At 42.7% G+C, this 21,473-nt stretch overlaps 1 protein-coding gene and 2 pseudogenes across 1 annotated transcript; 2 read left to right on the forward strand and 1 right to left on the reverse strand.

Annotated features, from left to right (window-relative positions):
* Window positions 1-2,490: 2,490 nt before the first annotated feature.
* On the reverse strand, window positions 2,491-2,609 carry LOC134967444 (5S ribosomal RNA; annotated as a pseudogene).
* Window positions 2,610-3,847: 1,238 nt separating this feature from the next.
* LOC134967457 (5S ribosomal RNA) lies at window positions 3,848-3,966 on the forward strand (annotated as a pseudogene).
* A 7,362-nt stretch (window positions 3,967-11,328) lies between these two features.
* On the forward strand, window positions 11,329-19,063 carry LOC134966128 (cornifelin homolog). The gene is made up of 4 exons (XM_063942635.1): window positions 11,329-11,423; window positions 15,147-15,260; window positions 15,434-15,570; window positions 17,938-19,063. The coding sequence occupies exons 2-4, from the start codon at window positions 15,155-15,157 to the stop codon at window positions 18,025-18,027; spliced, it is 333 nt and encodes a 110-aa protein (XP_063798705.1). The 5' UTR covers window positions 11,329-11,423; window positions 15,147-15,154; the 3' UTR covers window positions 18,028-19,063.
* Window positions 19,064-21,473: the final 2,410 nt, after the last annotated feature.

Below are 21,473 nucleotides of genomic sequence, written 5' to 3' on the forward strand. Positions count from 1 at the left end.
CATGCATGCTGGTCACCGCCAAATCCAGCTGAATAGGAGTGCCACAACAGCAGCCAAACTCCTGATTTGATTTGAAGTTTTGACGACACTTTCAGAATACTTCCAGGGTCAATACATACTTGCCTACCTGACCCTCTCCATGAGGGAGAAAATGCTCTGTTCCTGGACTTTCCTGGTAATGTATGATTGCCATCACCTGTGGTGAGCTAGTTAATTGATAAGAAAGGTGTTTCACCACAGGTGATGGCAATCATACATTACCAGGAAAGTCCAGGAACAGAGCATTTTCTCCCTCATGGAGAGGGTCAGGTAGGCAAATATGGGTCAATATAATCCTAATCCAGCAGTTTATGGATCAGTAAAGAACTGGGAGTTTACAGTTTACAACAAGAGGTTTACATACCTCCCAACATGACCCTCTCCAGGAGGGACACAATGCTGTGCTTCTGGACTTCCCTCTTAATTTATGATTGCCAGCACCTGTGTTGAACAGGTTAATGAATAAGAAAGGTGTTTCACCACAGGTGATGGCAATCATAAATTAAGAGGGGAGTCCAGAAGCAGAGCATTGTGTCCCTCCTGGAGAGGGTCATGTTGGGAGGTATGTAGCTACAGTCCATGCATGCTGGTCACCGCCAAATCCAGCTGAATAGGAGTGCCACAACAGCAGCCAAACTCCTGATTTGATTTGAAGTTTTGACGACACTTTCAGAATACTTCCAGGGTCAATACATACTTGCCTACCTGACCCTCTCCATGAGGGAGAAAATGCTCTGTTCCTGGACTTTCCTGGTAATGTATGATTGCCATCACCTGTGGTGAGCTAGTTAATTGATAAGAAAGGTGTTTCACCACAGGTGATGGCAATCATACATTACCAGGAAAGTCCAGGAACAGAGCATTTTCTCCCTCATGGAGAGGGTCAGGTAGGCAAATATGGGTCAATATAATCCTAATCCAGCAGTTTATGGATCAGTAAAGAACTGGGAGTTTACAGTTTACAACAAGAGGTTTACATACCTCCCAACATGACCCTCTCCAGGAGGGACACAATGCTGTGCTTCTGGACTTCCCTCTTAATTTATGATTGCCAGCACCTGTGTTGAACAGGTTAATGAATAAGAAAGGTGTTTCACCACAGGTGATGGCAATCATAAATTAAGAGGGGAGTCCAGAAGCAGAGCATTGTGTCCCTCCTGGAGAGGGTCATGTTGGGAGGTATGAGTTTACAAAAGTCCTTACATCAGACATTCCCAACTTCGGTCCTCAAGGCACACTAACAGTCCAGGTTTTAGTGATATCCATGTTTGAGCACAGGTGACTTAATCAGTACCTCTGTTATTTTGATGAAACAATCTGTGTTGAGGATTGGATATCGCTAAAACCTGCACTTTTAGTGTGCCTTGGGGACCGAGGTTGGGAACGCCTGTCTTACATTGTCAATGGTGCAAGAAGAGAGCAATCCAGGGAGAGGTATATGGGGGGATGGACCAGCTGCAGCTGCTGATAGCTATTGTTTATTTTGCAACTATTTATTTCATATTTAAATTAAATTTAAGGAAATACTTGGAGCTTATGCAACTGTACTCAACCAACTGCAAGTGGCGGAACTTATTAGAGCCTTTCTGACACATCCGAGACCGTATTACGTCAGGAATATCTTTAGGATTCCTTTGTAATTTGTCACATCCCCTATTTTTCCTAAAAGTGTAATTTCCTTCTCAGTGCTCAGTGCTACACCCTATTCCTTATCACACAGAGACTCCTCTACCTGTATTACCAGTTTGTGCTGATATTGCTGTGACGTAAACTTTCCACTCCTTTGTTGTCAGAGGAAGCAGCTGGTAGCCAGTCTGGTGACTACTGTGCAGACCACAGTCACAGGCTAGTATACTAAACTGGCCCTGATCTGATGACTAGCTCTCCCACCAGAGAACAGACCTTCCATCAGCAGGTGATGTGATTGGCTGACAGAGTCCTGTTTCTTAACAAAAAGAAATAAACCTGCACAGGATATAACAATTATTATTAAGTGAATTAGAAGTAATTGATATTAGACCAACGTGAAAGCCTACTTAAATGATAAGTTCAGCAAATGGTTGGTGGTGCTCCCGGAAGATAGTTATAACAACTATGAAACAACAGGTATGGTCCTTTGGAGAGAACAAGGAACCAAAAAAAGCAACTATAGGCCTTTTCCTGGGCACACTTGAAAAATTGAAATGATGAAATTATTAAAAAATATATCTTTTATTAATGAATACTTTAAGAGAAGACGAGAGCTGGCATCAATGATTAAAGAGCATAAGTGTTCACAAGTACCAATGTACCTATTGTGGGCGAAATAATAATATAAGTGAGCGAAATTGAGTAAATCCTCATCCACAAAGAAGATTCATACATATCCTCTATAATCAGGATTTTATGTGAATGAGGTCACTACCCCGAGTCCAATGGGTCCCAAAATACTTTAGCTGTTGGAGAGTAAAATACCTACGGTACCTAGTATTCCCTGGTGGTTCCCCATCCAGGTACTAACCAGGCCCTGCAGTGCTTGGCTTCCAAGATCAGACGAGTTTGGGCATACTCAGTGCGGTCTGACCGTAGGTAAATCTGTCTCCTAGGTGCACCGTTTTCCAATTGTATTGGGACCCAGGATGTCAATCACAGAGTAAATGGATATTGAGTTATATATGGTCAAAAAATAATAATATCGTAGACTCCTAGATTATTGCTGGGAGATCTAGTCAGTAGTAGTCTGAGTTAGAGCAATAATACTGACTGTGGGGTTTTGGGATTGGTATTTCCACAAAAGACTCTATTACAATTGTGCTTCCAAACAGCCTAAGCAACAGGAGGGCTTTGTAGTGTCCACAGCAATCAGGACAATAGAAAATGTATCTAAAGTACAATAATATGTGGGATGTTGGGATTAGTATTTCAACAAAAGACTCTATTGCAATTGTGCTTCCAAACAGCCTAAGCAGCAGGAGGGCTTTGTAGTGTCCACAGCAATCAGGACAATAGAAAATGTATCTAAAGTACAATAGTATCCCTAATTTTCTGAGATTGATTTTAGCATATATAATAATTATAAATTGCAACTGTCCCTTGCGAGAGGGTTCCTCTTTCTCCACCTTTACCCAGTAATCATGCACCAAGAGAGATGTTATGCATAATGATCATAAGAGTATAACAGTGTAAGTACATCACATAACATACATTTGTCTGCTTTCCCCTGTTAACTGGGGAAGTACCTGGTGAACCCTGTGGGAAAACAAAGGGGAGCTGCGGTTTGGGCAGGGAGAACCCGTTTTCGGCCAGGGGCCGAGGGCTATCTTACCCAACCTCTTCGGGAGACCCTCAGACCAGTGGACAGGGCAGGAGTCGAGGAGTGAGGCGCCGGCGGCCGCGGTCCGTGCGACCGGAAGTTCGGGCGCCGGGACCAGAAGTGATGCGCGTTTCGCTCCGAGAGCTTGATCACATGATCGCCTGCTCTCTGAGTTCCCCGCTGCCTGTATTTATGAGAGAGCGCAGCCTGTCAATTATAGTAAGATACATTTTCTATTGTCCTGATTGCTGTGGACACTACAAAGCCCTCCTGCTGCTTAGGCTGTTTGGAAGCACATTTGTAATAGAGTCTTTTGTGGAAATACCAATCCCAAAACCCCACAGTCAGTATTATTGCTCTAACTCAGACTACTACTGACTAGATCTCCCAGCAATAATCTAGGAGTCTACGATATTATTATTTTTTGAACATATATAACTCAATATCCATTTATTCTGTGATTGACATCCTGGGTCCCAATACAATTGGAAAACGGTGCACCTAGGAGACAGATTTACCTACGGTCAGACCGCACTGAGTATGCCCAAACTCGTCTGATCTTGGAAGCCAAGCACTGCAGGGCCTGGTTAGTACCTGGATGGGGAACCACCAGGGAATACTAGGTACCGTAGGTATTTTACTCTCCAACAGCTAAAGTATTTTGGGACCCATTGGACTCGAGGTAGTGACCTCATTCACATAAAATCCTGATTATAGAGGATATGTATGAATCTTCTTTGTGGATGAGGATTTACTCAATTTCGCTCACTCATATTATTATTTCACCCACAATAGGTACATTGGTACTTGTGAACACTTATGCTCTTTAATCATTGATGCCAGCTCTCGTCTACTCTTAAAGTATTCATTAATAAAAGATATATTTTTTAATAATTTCATCATTTCAATTTTTCAAGTATGCCCAGGAAAAGGCCTATAGTTGTTTTTTTTGGTTCTTTGTTCTCTCCAAAGGACCATACCTGTTGTTTCAGAGTCCTGTTTCTACCTTCTACCGAATTCTAATTGGTTTTCAGAGATTAGTACAGAACAGCAAAAAGCGCTATCAAGTTCACAAAGCACTTCAGAAAACAGGTCTTTTTGCTGCTTCCTCTCGGGCCAGATGTACTAAACCTTGGGGGTCTATTCATGAAGCAGTGAAAATAGTGGAGAATTGAGCCTGTGGAGAAGTTGCCCATGGCAACCAATCAGCTGCTCCGTACAATTGAATAGTATGGAAATTATAAATGTTACTTCAATGCTGATTGGTTGCCATGGGCAACGTCTCCACTGGCTCACTTCTCCATACTTTTTACTGCTCATGAATATTTTATTATTTATTATTATTTATTACCAGTTATTTACATAGCGCACACATATTCTGCAGTGCTGTACAGAGAATATTTGCCCATTCACATCAGTCCCTGCCCCAGTGGAGCTTACAAGATATATTCCCTTGAGAGCAAAAGAAGAAAAGAAATCTCGTTTTTTGGGGGGCACTCATTGAACAGTATAATTTAAAATATAACCTTTAATTCATTTTTAAAATAAGATGCAGCTGCTTCACTGCACCATTAACAGGAGTGACTTTCTTTCTCTTCCCTGCAATTCCTTGCTATTTCTCTCACCAGTTTATTTATGTTACTAATTTATTGATACAATTTGGTTTTGAGATCTCTCCCTGTCAAACTAACTATACGTGCATGTTACAAATGAATGGAGACAATTTGGCTTGTGATTATAAGATAAATACCAAGTATCCTATTTTTGTATACACACCTTAAGAATTACAACCGATGTGGAATAGTAAGCTTCTTGTAATTGATAGACTCACTAGAAAGCTATTATGCTACTAATGAATGTTTTTCTATATTGCACTGGATATACAGTATTTGCACTGAGATAACTTTGAGATAAATTCCGTTTTGTACTAAATACTCATGATATATAAATGAGATGATAAGATTACGTGTGATGTAGGAAGTTTTTGGTGTGATTGTTATAACTACATGAGCAATTGAGACCTAACCAACCCCCATACACTCATTTTTTGTTACTTATCCAACTACCCAATAGCCCACAATAGATCTGTGTATGTGGACTGGGGGATAGCGGCTGCTATCTAGGGTGTCCATCACCTAGCCAGCCCGTCCAAAACTTGTTTACACCTAGTCAGCTTTATTATATGTTATCCTCATATCCGTGTACAACACAGGTTGTGGTTTTGGATATACTTTGGTTGCAAGATACATAATTATTAACATCTCTGAATCTGGACCAACTTGTTGCTGCTATTTAATTTTCCACATTTATGTGGTGCTATCTAAAAACGCTGTATGGAATTGGGGGTATGTTTTAGGAACTAATTCTGTTTATACATGATCATAATACTTTTCACATGGAAATACGGATGTGAATTCGTTTTGAAAATATATGTTCATGTCTGTGTTTTGTTTGTTTTGTGGCATCTTATTTTAAAAATGAATTAAAGGTTATATTTTAAATTATACTGTTCAATGAGTGCCCCCCAAAAAATGAGAGTTCTTTTCTTCTTTTGCTCTCAAATGTTTATTAACTCTCAGGGGTGCACCTACACATGAGATAATTGCCTTTCCCCCTTAGGGGAATTCACATTACATTATTGTGGTACGTTTATTTGCTGGTTATTCTAACCATATATTTTGCTCATCAGACCTTTGCTCTGGTTCCCTTCCCCTTCCACTCACCTTTCCCTTCCCTTTAACTAGTTTCCCTTCCCTTTAACTAGTTTCCATTCCCTTTAACTAGTACTCCCGATATGTCATTCTTTGCACTGCTTTCTGGGAGTACAGAGGAGCCATTTATCTGAGGACATTTCCAAACAAGTATTACTGAATAGCTACAAAACATTACTACACATCGTATAGATATGATGCAATATTTAGTAATAAATTAGAGAGTAACTTCATAACATACTGTACATGAAGAGAGCCCTCAGTCAATAATAGCAGCAGCTAATAGAATCTACGTTATCTGGTGGCAATATGGGTGGTGTAATGGTTAGCATTACTGCCTCACAGCACTGAGATTGTGGGTTTGATTACCACCATGGCCCTAACTGTGTGGAGTTTATATATTCTCCCCTTGTTTGCATGAGTTTCCTCCCACAATCCAAAAATATACTGGTTGGTTCACAACAACAATTAACCCTAGTGTGTAACTGTACATTTGTTTGGGGCAGATTATATCGGTCAAGTAGTTTTTATCTGCAGTGAAATTCTTTGTTTCTATGGTATATCCTTCTTTCTCCTAGTATTTAAGCATCAGAAATGATGGTCAGTGCTCTGTGGATGATGTTACATGTTTAGAAATTTTACATGTGTTCTGTTTTGTCATGTACAGATGTTTGTCTGTTTGATAAAAGGCTGCTATAGTCTGAAATGTTGCTATTACTGGGACATATTGTAATATTGTTGCTAACATTTAATTTCCCAATAAAGTATGTTTAAGATTTTGTATGTACCTTTTCTTTTTCCTTAGTTTTTTTGGGGAGTATGAAAATTATCACTCTCAGATATACACTTTCAAAGAAAGACGAACCATTCATTTTGTTATCTGAAGACGTGCCTGTAATACCCAGCTCTCTGGAGCCAGGAACTTGCATATTGCCCAAGATAACTATTTCCCTGGAGACAGAAACTTGCATAGTACAGTATCTGTAATCAAAAGGGATGCATACCAACCGCTGCAGACACGGTATCTGATTATATCACATTTGCCTAAGGACCTCACTGGACAGTTGTACAAGTACAGTATGGTTGGTGGGAATCACAGTGTCCTCAGATGGTACATAGCCTATACAAATCTTCTTAGTGTGAACACAATGCAGTGTTAATATGACTGTGGTCAGGGAACCTTATGCTGAAAACAAAGTAGTATCAGCCTATGTATTGCTGACCTTACCCTCTACATTCTAAGTTGTCTCCAGCGATGCAGAACTTTACATGTTGCTTGCAAATTTCATGGAGCAAAGTTACATTCATACGGAAAATATTACATGTTACCCAGCAAATATGTTTTTGCATGATCAGCCTAAGGAAGCAGATGTGAAACGGTTGCTGCTGCTACAACTATAGTAGTTACTGGTATTACCTACCCGTTAACTTCTATGAGATATTTCCTTTGTTTTTAAATGTTTTTATATTTATGTATTTAACTATTTATATACTGCCATGTGTCAATACATTGGCTTTATAGAATTTCACAGTTTACCATTGGATCTTCTTGGACCATTGGATTCCACTACACACAATACCGCTCAGATATCGGGTTTCTAAATGAATGTCCAAAGCATTCTTCCATCCTATTAAGGGTGAGTATGCTGCATAAGTTCTACAACACAGTACTATTAGATACATTGATATGAACTCTGTTGGCACTTTGCTTCTATTTCCTCAAATCCCCTACAAGATAAGCAAAATCTACAAACAGTTCCAGGCATAGGTGTGCGCAGGGGGGGGGTGCCTGGTGCGCACAGGCACCTTCTAATGTCTGGCAACCCGATCTCACATGCCTGATGCAGCGATCGCCATGCAGGCTGATTACTGTCCCCTCTGCGCTGCACCCTGTCAGGACTGCATTACTGACCGGACGCCTGGGTTAATCAAGGGTGCCACTGCCACTGGCTTTCAAACTCCTGGCTCCATCTCCATGTACAAAAACTGCATGATGTGACGTGATGACGTCATGCTGCTCGCACGCCCACCCGTCACACCCGCCACACGCCCACCTCTCTCCTTCTATTCTATGCCAACGCCAGCCACTGATGAGGATCACCATGCAGCCAGCGTTCCTCTTAGGAAGACAAATTCAATACTGGCAGGCGGTCGGCAGCAACATTGACACGTCACTCGTTTTTCCAGCAGCAGCAGTACTAGTCTGCGACTGTCAGTGTCAGTGAGTGACTGACTTGTGAGTAAGCTGCTGCAGCTTGCAGGGGAAAGAGAGGGGGAGCCAGACCAGGCTGAGGAGGAGCAGTGTAATTGCAGTGAGTGCCATCAGGGGTGTTTGTTTGGTGCACACCACAACATCTGACAATGCATCTTCATTACTAGGATTGGTACAAGGGTGGATATTTTATATTGTGTTGACCATCAATAGATGGTGCTAGACACGCCCAAAAGGCAGTGCTAGACACACCCCTCCGACGGTGCACCCCCTAATAAAATGTGCTGCGCATGCCTATTGTTCCAGGAGACATCTACGTTGCCCATGCAACCACGGTAGGAAAACGGTGAGAGTTTGTCCAACAACTACCACTTCTTGAAACAAGGTGAGCTTGTATGTACTCTCTTGCAAACTCAAGTACTAATTATTATTGCACTTTAGTCATCCACATATTTTCTGGTTATTTGAGCACATTATTGGAAGAATGTTATCGGAAGGAATATACAGTAAACAAAGGCTGCGCTGTAACCACCCCCTTCTCTCCACATACTACTCCTGAGGGGCCCTGTGGAAAGGATCCTGCTGTTCCTGGCTGCATATCTTTGTTTTCAGTCTCTGATCCCCAAAGGAACCTAGATCCAGTCGTCCACATCTCCATGTATAACACATAGTAAGTCATTGTTTCTTGACGACCAGAGGCACATCGTGTCATTTGTTGTACACAGTTTCTGAGCCATAAAGGCGCGGCAGCATAGAGACTGTGCACAGAATGAATCAGTGAAACGCTTGAGATGAATAGGGTTAACTAAGCTGGTTGCTATTTACTTAGGAAATTGTCTATCAATCTAGATGGCGTTTGGGGACCTGTTGGTGGTAACGGACAATACTGATCTAATGCTTAGCAAGTATACTAAGGTGGAGATCATCAAGGTTAGATGTTAACCTTCTGTAGGTATACAGTGAGTAGTGTTACTTCTGGCGTTGATAAGGTTAGGTTCCCACCAATATATATAGTAGTGCATGGCCATCCAGAACTTTAAACCATACAGTTGATGTTCTTTCAGATAAGCAGTATTAGCTATAAGTATGCACGTATGGTACAAAAATGTTCAGTTGATGCCAAAGTCTTCTGCACTATGGGCCTGATTTAGAGTTGGACACAGCTGGGTCTGTGTCACCGTTTTTTGCTGCAGTCGTGTCTGCAAATACCACTATATTGGCCCTTCTCCGGTGTAGATCCCTGCGTATGACTGGGCAAGGGCTGAGAAGCCCACTGTCAGCATCCGTACACATGGAAATACTGCTTGGTGTATCATTAGAGGCTTCAGCAGTTGCACTATTGAAATTTGCCTAAGCTCCAATGCATCCGACTTCGAATTAGGCACTAGCTGCGCATTCCCTATGGTTCAGATTTATAAAATCTTTAAATTAGGACATGTGGGGGTGTTTTCCATAGCAACCAATCAGATTCCTACTTTCATATTGGGTCCCTGGGTCCAGGAGGCCCACACCGTACAAGCTGCACCCATGTTCTTCTATACTTACCTCTCCCGCATCTGCAGCAATAGCAATGCACAATTCACCTAGGAAATGGCGCAGTTGCCATTTTCCCAGAGACCTGCACATGCGCAATAGTTTCTGGCACAGTGCTAGAGTCTACTCACTTGAGCTTCCAAAAAGAGAGGAGGCCCAGATGGAGACTATACATGGGTTTCCTCCTCTCTTGGGGGTCTATGTACTAAGCCTTGCAGAGAGATAAAGTGGACGGAGATAAAGTAACGTCAATCAGCTCTTAACTGTCATTTTTTCAAACACAGCATGTACCATGGCAGTTAGGAGCTGATTGGCTGGTTCTTTATCTCTCTCCACTTTATCTCTCACCAAAGGGTATATTTACTAAAAGTCAATATGGATTCTTTTTTAAAATCGTCCACAATAGAAGCAACATCCCCACAAAACTGACTACAGTGTTTCTATTCCAAATAGCTCATTTACTAAAAGTAAATTTTGAGTTACATTTGAAAATCACAGGGTGATGTGACTTCTATTTGAAATTTTAAATATGGTAAATTCACACACAAATCGACTCAAAATCATCTCAAACTCAACATCATTAAACAAATGCATCCCTATTGGCCAAAATATGTCACATGCGCTGTATTACCCACAAACACCTTCATTCCTTTGCTATTTTGCATACCCACATTTTTTTTTTTTTAAATCATTGCTGTTGCTTTAAATGCCTATTTTCATAAATTTTTCCTATTGATGTCTATGGGCAAGTACCAATATTTGAGGTTCTATCTGTGTGTGAAGTCGAATTATTGGGGATTTTGAGTCTCTTTTGCCTTTAGTAAATACCTGAAAAATCACCACAAAATCACTTAAAAAATTGAATGGGAGAGAAAATTGACACTTAATAAATTTACCCCCAAGGCTTAGTACATAGACCCCATATATGTTGGACTCTGAAGTTTGGCACTGTGATAAATGATGACTGCACAGTGTGTACCGGAACAACAATTAATTGGATACAATCGGTGTACACGATATATTGGCCCATCGGTGCACAGTTTGTATACTAGAAATTGAGTATTTAGGATTGCATGATTCTAAGTGAAATAGGAACGATCATTGCATCGTTTGTAACATCATTTTAGTGTGTACCTAGCTAAAGATGACAAGATCATTTCAGCAGAGATGGGAGAGATACACTAAACAGCAATGATCATAGACAGGACTAGCCTGAGGCAGAAATCCTGGAATGTGGAGTAGAGATTCTATGTAATATTAAGCCGTTAAGAAACCATTCACAAGTTCATTTCTGTCAATAGTAACATGTACAGTACATACAGTACAGTATGCCACCAACAAACAGCAGGGAGCAAGGGCCATCCAGGGTGAGGCAGAGGTGATAATAGGGGGTGGGGGGAGGCACCATGCAGGTGAGGTGACCAATACACAGATAATGGGAAACCGAGAGGAAATAAGGAGTGTGCAGTATTTGGCAAAGATGACAAAGGAGTCAGTGAAGGCGGAGGCAGCCTATGTCACACATTACCTGAACGTAACCTCCCAGACTTGGTTCACTGGTTCAGTATAAATACCTAACCCTGGGCTAACGTGTCACACAGCATCTTCACTCTCACACAGCATCTCTGCAGCACAAGTAAGTGTTAGCCCGTCTGGGCACTTCCTCATCTCATTACTTCCAGAGTGCATGTACACAGGCTCAGAATCATTGCAGGACTGGTGCAGAGATGCATCATGCAAGAATGACCTGTTTATTATCCCTGGGAATTCTTGTCTAATTATTATTGCATCCCCCGGTTTGGATCCCTACACAAGGACTGTAAGATAAGAGATCCCTGGATGTGTCTGATACATAACCCGGATCTCTGGCCAAGGCTCTCTGCGGCTTCTTTATTGCTCGGATCATTTTGTGATCAGGCTGCCACCTGGTCTGTATTCTGTTGGCTTGGTCGGCAAAACGTTGGATTTACTTAAATATAGTAGAACTGAAACGTCACAGAGGGGTGAGAAGCCAGGCAACTGTATCTTGGGTGCCACTTATTTCAGGGGTTTCTAAATTAAATAGGGGTAGTGAGTAGTCAGTGAAGATATATTTAAAATATCCAGATCTTTCCCTTGGTTATCTCCAGTATTATCCGTACTAGAGGTCCTACTGTCAGTAAATTTGGTGACATTCATTTTAAAATGGCATAAAACGTATGTTTTATTAAGAAAAATAAGTTAAGGTCAAATATCATGCTGCTAGTTATTATGGGGTTTGTTTAATGAAGTCGCCTTACTATAGGCCAAACATTATAAACTGTTCTGCAGAATATACCAGTCGCTTCTCAGCTGGGCCTTAATTATTCTAAGCAGAATCATTATGGTTCCATTAGGAATTCCCCTGTTCTCTTTTGTGCTGCTTGGACGGGATGTAAATTGGGGATCCCGGTACTGGGAATACCGGCAGTCAGAATCCCAACATCTGTTAGAATGCTGATGCCGGCATCCCGACAGCCGGGATGCCGAATGTAAGTAGGGTCAGGCTCCAGGCAGAGGGAGGTATGCTTTAATCATCAGAGCTTAGTGTCCGAGCTCCACCTTTCCTCGGCCCTGGCTCCCAGGGGCTGGCTGGCAACTTTCAGCCTGGGGGGCAGACTCAAGCAAGTGGCCCAGCTTTTCATAGGGAATGCAATGCAAAAATGGCCCTGGAACACTTAAATTGCATTGGCCCGGAGGGCAGTTTGCACCCTGCCCCCCTGCCCAGCCAGCCCCTGCAGTGGCTCCCTCATGTGAAATCATGGTGTAGTCTCGTATTAGCTTTTCCCATGTTTCCGCACTGTCTGTGACCAATACATGTAAATGGTAAAAGTCAATGGGAAATACAGATCACTAGAATTTAATTTCAGACCTAGATTAAATAAAACAGCCGGTGCCAGAGAGACAGATATACATCATGTTGTGTCAGTTGAGATAGGATCTGAACATAGAACAGGTTTTTAACTTATTCACCTTTATTTATATGGCTCTAACATATTTAGCAGAACACTGACAGACATGTATGGGTCTTTGGCTGCTTTGATTTTCAACTCATTCCAATTAAATCCGATCTATTGATCAATAGAAGAGCCATGCACAGTGTAATGTATGGCCAAGGCATTAGAAAATATCCACTGGGGCAACAAGTCTTCCATTACGTGGAAGCCACAACGATGGCACAAAGGTAGTAGAACCATCATCCCGGCTAAAGGTGCAAACTGACAACCACAGTGCGATTTTGCAGTTGGGTCAAATGGTGAAGCAGAAGCGGAACGCCTAGGTTGCACTTTATAGTATTGTCAGTTTGCACCTCTGCGACACAGCCTGTTCTGCTGCACAATGTGATTTGCGTGAAACCGTGCCACATCTTTATTCATTTTTACACTGCAATGAAAACCCACAAGACCCTTTTTTTTTTTTATGTTGCTTCTGCTTTTAGTCCTGGCCTAAATATCATACAGCAGAAATATTATTTGTGTAAGGAATGTTCATTTAAATTTTCTTTTTTCTTAAAAGGATAATTGTTATGGTTTGTGAGTCTGATCTGCATGCTTATATTCCGACTCTCTCCTGAATGGGTTACACTGTTTATCTTCTCTCTGAAATCTAGATTTGGGTAGAGATTTATTTGCATGAAACAAACTTTGCCTTTACCCCCCTCCTGTAAGTGAGTGAGTTATGAGCATTATAATATTTACCATCCCTGACCTACAATAGGGAGCTAATGGGCAAACAGAACTTTGTTACACTTCGCACTTTCCATTCACTATTTCCATCCACGTCACCCTCTAATAATAGGAGGTGTATGAGATACATGCTTGTTATTGTTCCCGTCTCACCCGCTTTCTCTTTTCACTCACTCTCTGCTCCGCTTATTTGGTTATAATAATAATAATAATAATAATAATAAAAAAATATTTTTATTTATATAGTGCTTTTTCTTCCATAGGGCTCAAGACTTTAGAAAGTATTACATAGAGTTATATATATTTGTTAGAGATGTACATGTAGATTGTGGGGGTCATTCAGGTTTTTTAGCAAACCAAAAACCACACTAATGGGCAAACCCATGCTGCACTGCAGGTGGGGCAGATGTAACATATGCAGAATGAGTTAGATTTGAGTGGGTTATATTTTTTCTGTGCATGGTAAATATTGCCCGATTTATTTTTACACTGCAATTTAGATTTCAGTTTCATATAATTTCATAATTAGTAATGTTGTATCTTTTCAGCTGACACTTTAATCATACCTCCCAACTATCCCGATTTTAGCTGGACAGTCCCGCTATTCAGACACTGTCCCACTAGCCCTCCCACGGGTCACAGTGTCCCGCGGGCATGGGGGCAGTCTTTAATCACCCGCTGCTCTGCAAAGCAGTGAGTGGTCCCTGAATAGATGCCGTGCGCCTGCGCACGGCATCTATTCAATGCTGGGAGGGGAGCAGGGGGCTGCCCAGCTGCTCTGGGAGTGCTGGGCATGCCCCCAAAATGCTGAAAACCAGCTCCGTGATGATCAGCCATGCCCACTCAACCAAGGCAGCGCCCATCCCACACTAAGCCACGCCCCCTTTTGGGTTGCGCGCAGCTACGCCACATGAGCGTCCCGACATTGGGCCGTGAAAAGTTGGGAGGTATGCTTTAATCATCAGAGCTTAGTGTCTGAGCTCCACCCTGTCCTCGGCCCTGGCTCCCTCAGGTGGAATCATGGTGCAGTCTCATATTAGCTTTTCCCATGTTTCCGCACTGTCTGTAACCAATGGTAAAAGTCAATGGGAAATACAGATCACTAGAATTTAATTGCAGACCTAGATTAAATAAAACGGTCAGTGGCAGAGAGACAGATATACATCTTGTTGCGTCAGCTGATATCATAGAACATGTTTTTAACTTATTCACCTTTATTTATATAGCTGTAACATATTTAGCAAAACACTGACAGATATACGTATATATGTCTTTGGCTGCTGTGATTTTCAACTCACTCCAATTAAATCTGATCTATTGATCGATAGAAGAGCCATGCACAGTGTAATGTATGGCGAAGGCATTAGAAAATATCCACTGGGGCAACAAGTCTTCCATTAGGTGGAAGCCACAACATTGGCACAAAGGTTGTGTAGTGTGTATCTCACACTGGACTTCCCAGACAATCATACCAGCAATACACACTTTTATTATCAACCTAACAAGACAATTAAAACAGAAATCTTTCAGATCTCATATACCTACTTTTATTTCATTAGCAGCAGTGTGTCCCTGGACTGTTTCAGAATGTTGCCAATCTACACACAGATTCCAACTAAGTCCAACTGTTCATGTTTTCATGTCTTGTGTTGCAGGGGTCAGAATGTCTTATCCAGTCACCGCCCAGCCCCAAATGATGCAGGGGTATGCCACCGGCAGCAACCAATGGAATTCTGAAGTCATGGACTGCTGCGAGGACATGGGCATTTGTAAGTGGCAAATAGACACACTGTAACATATACACTTACATTCTTTATAATACAATGTTTATTTGTGTGTGTGTGTGTGTGTGTGTGTGCGCGCGTGTGTGTGTGTGTGTGTGTGTGTGTGTGTGTGTGTGCGCGCGCGCCTTTATTTAACCCACACGTTTTGTTTCTTACAGGTCTTTGTGGAGCATTTGTTCCTTGTATTTTGGCATGCAGAGTGGCAACAGACTTCGGGGAGTGCTGCTGCTTGCCATTCCTAGGGGGCACTGTGCTTGCAATGCGTACAGGCATTAGGGAAAGATATCACATTCCGGTAAGGATTTTAACATCTCTTTTTCCTGCAACAAAATCAGCCAGCCTATACAACAGCATTCTGTAAGAATAACAAACTGACATTGCAAGTCAAAAAACAACAACAAAAACAACATTGTGCAGGGTTGCACTGAACAGCAGAGTCTCAATACATCCATATAAATTGAAGTTCTCAATAGATTCAGCTTTTAGTTTTCAGATTAAATACTGTAGATGAGGATTGCACTGGCATCAACAGATTATGGGCCTAATTCAGACCTGATCGCTGCAGCAAAATTGTTAGCTAGTGGCCAAAACCATGGCCCTCATTCCGAGTTGATCGGTCGCAAGGCGAATTTAGCAGAGTTACACACGCTAAGCCGCCGCCTACTGGGAGTGTATCTTAGCATCTTAAAATTGCGACCGATGTATTCGCAATATTGCGATCACAAACTACTTAGCAGTTTTAGAGTAGCTCCACACTTACTCTGCCTGTGCGATCAGTTCAGTGCTTGTCGTTCCTGGTTTGACGTCACAAACACACCCAGCGTTCGCCCAACCACTCCCCCGTTTCTCCGGCCACTCCTGCGTTTTTTCCGGAAACGGTAGCGTTTTCAGCCACACGCCCATAAAACGCTGTGTTTCCGCCCAGTAACACCCATTTCCTGTCAATCACATTACGATCGCCGGAGCGATGAAAAAGCCGTGAGTAAAAATACTATCTTCATAGCAAAGATACTTGGCGCAGTCGCAGTGCGAATATTGCGCATGCGCACTAAGCGGAATTTCACTGCGATGCGATGAAAAATACCGAGCGAACGACTCGGAATGAGGGCCCATGTGCACTGCAGCAAGGGGGGGGGGGGGGGGGGGAGATATAACATGTGCAGAGAGTGTTCAAACTGAAATCTAAATTGCAGTGTAAAATAAAGCAGCCAGCATGTACCCTGCACAGAAACAAAATAACCCACCCAAATCTAACTCTCTCTGCACATGTTATATCTGCCCCCCCTGCAATGCACATGGTTTTGCCCATTAGCTAACAAATTTGCTGCTGTGATCAGATCTGAACTAGGCCATATATAAACTCCAATGACTGCCAATAACATATACTTAAATTGTTGCCAAAATTTCAGCAGATTTGTAGAGGATAAACACAATTATATATGCAGCATGATAGCTATCAGAAGTACTGAAAATATTAATGAACATTGTATATGTTAAGAAATATTGCATCTGTTTTGCAGCCATGAGATTTTCACTGTCTACAATATTCTCCTATAAATTCTCTTCATGGCTCTGGGCACTCTATAATGCCCTATTCAAGCAGTCTCTCTAATGCCCTGTCTAAGATGACTCTCTAATGTCCTGTGTAAACAGTCCCTCAAATTGATACCCTGTGTCAGCAGTCCCTCTGATACTTTGTGTAAGCAGTCACTCTAAGGCCCTGTGTTAGCAGTCTCTCTGATACATACCTCCCAACTTTGACATCAGGGGAGGAGGGACACCATCCTGTTTTGGGGGGCGTGGCCCCCATTTTCATCATTATGGGAGCATGAACAGCGCTGTGAGAGCTGCTGGTCATGCTCCCTGTCCCTCTCTGCCGTGAATAGATGCTGTGCGCATGCGCACAGCATCTATTCACCGCTGCTCTCCTTAGAGCAGCGAGTGACAGGGAGGGATCTCCCAAATGCCCCTCCCCCCCACCCACGGAAAAATGCAACCCACGGGTGGGACAGCGGGACAGACCGTGAAAAACGGGACTGTCCCGCCAAAATCAGGACAGTTGTGAGGTATGCTGATACCATGTGAAAGCAGTCTCTCTAATTCCCTGTGTAAGCACTCTCTCTGATGCCCTGGGTAAGCAGTTTCTCTGATGCCCTGTGTAAGCAGAATCTCTAACGTTCTGTGTAAGCCGTCTCTCTAATGCCCTGTGTAAGCAGTCTCTCTGATGCCCTGGGTAAGCAGTTTCTCTGATGCCCTGTGTAAGCAGTTTCTCTGATGCCCTGGGTAAGCAGTCTCTCTGATGCTATGGGTAAGCAGTCTCTCTGATGCCCTGGGTAAGCAGAATCTGTAATGTTCTGTGTAAGCCATCTCTCTAATGCCCTGTATAAGCAGTCTCTCTGCTGCCCTGGGTAAGCAGAATCTGTAATGTTCTGTGCAAACCATCTCTCTAATGCCCTGTGTAAGCAGTCTCTCTGCTGCCCTGGGTAAGCAGAATCTGTAATGTTCTGTGTAAGCCGTCTCTCTAATGCCCTGTGTAAGCAGTCTCTCTGATGCCCTGGGTAAGCAGTTTCTCTGATGTCCTGTGTAAGCAGAATCTCTAGTTCTGTGTAAGCCGTCTCTCTGGTGCCCTGTGTAAGCAGTCTCTTATTATTTTGCATTACAGGGAAGCATCTGCAATGACTGCGTGTGTCTCACATTCTGTGGTCCCTGCACCCTGTGTCAGATGGCACGTGAGCTGAAACACAGGAAATGAAAAGATCAGAAACCCTGTTATGTGTTGGAGCTATGCTGGCGTCAAGTGACTGTATGAATTCATGAGAAATGGAAAGAAGACAGACTGTGAAATCCTCTCTGCACTCAATACAGGGGAATAGGTTATAGAGTCTGTTACCTTACCACTAACCCCCGTGATAGGAAACAGCTTCATACCATGCTGGAACTGGCTATTTTATATATATACAGTATATATGTGTGTGTAAATTATAGTAGATAAACATTGGGGATGACTTAAGATAAAAGAATTAGATAAAAGAATCATTACATAAAAGACATACATATGATAATAGGGGGTGTAACATCTATGGGGCCATAATTAGGGAGGACCATTTCCCTGTCAAAACCTCCCATGTACATTATATGCTTTTGTTAATCACTTTTGTAATGGGGTTTACAAATGTCTGGTTAAACACCTCTCCATTTCATTATTATCTTCTATGTTCTAAATTCTTTTATATAATAACATTTTTCTGGAATAATCATACATATACAAAGTCCCCTGTGAACAGTATATGTAACCACAGTTTCCTTAATGTCACTTGCCCACAGTTATTTGCTTTAATGATATTTATTGAGATATAGACTAATGTTTTAACTCCTACGGGGTAACTCAATTGTTTTTTGGGCGCCCATGAGTAGCGGGCGCCCCGAAGGTGCTTTGCCAATAGGGCAGGACTGCATTAACTGCAAAAAGTCAGCAGTCTGGGTGCCCAAAAGTGGAGACGTGTTTAGCCGCGTAAAGCTTTAGGGTGAAACAAGCACAATAATTAATTTGGGTCCGCATCCATTTTCATATCAATTGAATAGCTTAACTGTGCATACACTGCTTTTGGGTGTGCAAAACCCAATTGAAACCCCCCTTTACCCATTATAACATCATCATAGCACCCTGTCTATGTGTAATGCTTTGTATAGAACTGCAGAACTGGTAACAGCTTTAATTTTCCTCTTTTTTCTGCAATTTAGGAATATATTTTTGTATGATGACAAAATAAAACAATTTATGAAATGCATGTCTGGTTTATAATTTATTTCTCTTTAATTACTTGTCACACATGCACAATAGATGGTCACACTTTATGGGGGAGATTCAATTAGCCACAAGGTACTGCAGCACATAATTATGGGATGAAAACCGTATTTGTTTTTGCTCACATCTCTATTATACCCCTTTGAGACCGCATTTGATGGGTCACATCCGGGAGCCGTACACGGGTACTTCCCAGGTGTGACCCGCCTCATCCCCTTTTGACAGCAGTGTCCCCAGCTCGGCATAATGCCAGATTGCTGATGTCAGTGGTGACATCAGCGGTGATCTCCAAGCGTCGCCCGTCCATACAGTGTACCAGGGTTGAAATACTGGATCGCTCAACACAGGAATTTCCCCTGGGCCCTTTCAGACCGCACAGCAACCCGGGTTATGCGCGGTCATGTGCAGTAACCCGGGTTACAAGCTGGCAGTCTGAAAGGGGTATTACCTGTGAGCAAAAACTACCAAGGTTATCCTTCCCAGATAACCAGTGTAATATTGGTGTATGAGGTATCCTAGGATACTTACCAAGGGTCAGGGCTATAGAGAGTTTCCCTGGGCCCCGGTAATAAAGGGGTGTTGCCTAATCACTGAGGTTGGCCGTGCCCCCTTTAAAAAAATAAGTATAGAAACTACTGTTTAAGCAAAGCGGTGTGAGCCTCCACAGGGTGGTGCCGTGTGACCCTCAGACAGGGTCAGGTCTAGGGAGGTGGCACGATCATTGAGATCACTCAGCCCCCAACCAGGGGCGCTTTAAGAGAGGAGGAGGCCCGTGTTCAGCCTCCTCCGTTCGGGCCCCCTCCTCTCTGCCCAGAGCACTGTCGAGTCTGAGCTCTAGAGGGCTCAGACTCTACTGCGCAAGCGCAGATCTGCGGGGAAATGGCGCAGCGGCCATTTTCCCAGAGATTTCTCTACTGCACATGTGCAAAACTCTGTGAAAATGCCATTTTCACTGTGCTTTCACAGCGCTGCGGATGCCGACGCTGGACTTTGGAAGGGTGAGTATTTAAAAAATGGGTGCAGCGTGTGTGGTAGGGGCCTGTGTGCACCGCACACACTGCACCCATTATAGAAACGCATGTGCCCCCTACCTCCCCTGCAGGTACAGAAGACTGCTGTACTAAGCGGCATCAGTCTCTCTGAGCCTACTACAGCCCAGCACACAGCAGCATGTCCTGGTCTGAGGAAAAAGGCTGCTGCCAGTGAGGCCAGGGCCCGGGTAATTAGTGCCAGCTCCACCATCCTCAGTGCGACTTATGGCTAATTGAATCTCCCCCTAAGTGTCAGTAAAAATACTGTCCATTAATTCAAGTCACTAAAGACTGTGAGATTTGTTCAATGATGACACATTACCTGTTTCCAAAGCTTCAAATCCTCATAAATTCTACATTTAGGGCCTAATTCACTAAGGGTCACTAATGTGATCCCCAGTGCAGTTTCACAATGGTCGAGATTCTGTGCACGCACAGAACGGGTCCTGCGATCGCATTGCAGAAATGTAATCACCTCTGCCTGATTGACAGGCAGAGGCGTTTGCGGGGAGGGATGGGGGCAGAGTGGCGAGGCCAAGGACTGTGTCGCTAGATGCAGTTTCCTTGGCCTCGCAAGCCGCCCTGCGACAGCAAGCCTGAGTAAGCTCAGGCTTAATCAGCCTGCCATCATAAATGAACATCATATGCAATCGCATCGCAAATGCAGGAAGGAGGTGGTATACATCTCCGGCATTTGCATTAATATGGATTGCATTTGCAAAGCTGCGCAATGGCAATTCATGCTGAATTAGGTCCTCAGTTCTTCAAAAGTAGTGGAAAAATGAAAAAGTTATTGAACGATCAAAGCAGTTTTTCCCATATAGGGCCCAAGTCAAGGTTGATTGCAAAATAAAAAATTTCTCTAATGGGCAAAACCATGTGCACTGCAGGGGGGCAGATATAACATGTGCAGAGAGCGTTAGATTTGGGTGGGGTGTGTTCAATCTGAAATCTAAGTTGCAGTGTAAAACTAAAGCAGCCAGTATTTACCCTGCACAGAACCAACATAACCCACCCAAATCTAACTTTCTCTGCACATGTTATATCTGCCCCACCTGCAGTGCAACATGGCTTTGCCCATTAGGGGAAAATTTTATTTTGCAATCACCCTTGAATTAGGCCCATAGTTTACAAAAAAAAGCTTTTAAGATTATTCTGATCAAAAATATGCTGCTTCTAAAGTGTGGAAGTAACACGAACCATATCAGAGACTAACAACTATCAGTGGATAGATAATCCAAAATGAGTCCATTTTTGTTTTTCTGTAACAAACAAAATCTAATTCTGTACATTTAAAAAAAAAAATGTTCCAGCACCCCTAAATGACGCAAGATGTGTCAGAGCAAAGATTATAGACCTCAG

This window comes from Pseudophryne corroboree, chromosome 10 (genome assembly GCF_028390025.1).
Source record: "Pseudophryne corroboree isolate aPseCor3 chromosome 10, aPseCor3.hap2, whole genome shotgun sequence".
In the NCBI taxonomy this organism is placed as follows: domain Eukaryota; kingdom Metazoa; phylum Chordata; class Amphibia; order Anura; family Myobatrachidae; genus Pseudophryne; species Pseudophryne corroboree.

Coding starts and splice junctions, on each gene's coding strand:
- LOC134966128 (XM_063942635.1), top strand. CDS start 15,155: ATGTCTTATCCAGTCACCGCCCAGCCCCAAATGATGCAGGGGTATGCC. Junction 15,261..15,433: donor CTGCGAGGACATGGGCATTT/GTAAGTGGCAAA, acceptor TGTTTCTTACAG/GTCTTTGTGGAGCATTTGTT. Junction 15,571..17,937: donor GGGAAAGATATCACATTCCG/GTAAGGATTTTA, acceptor TTTGCATTACAG/GGAAGCATCTGCAATGACTG.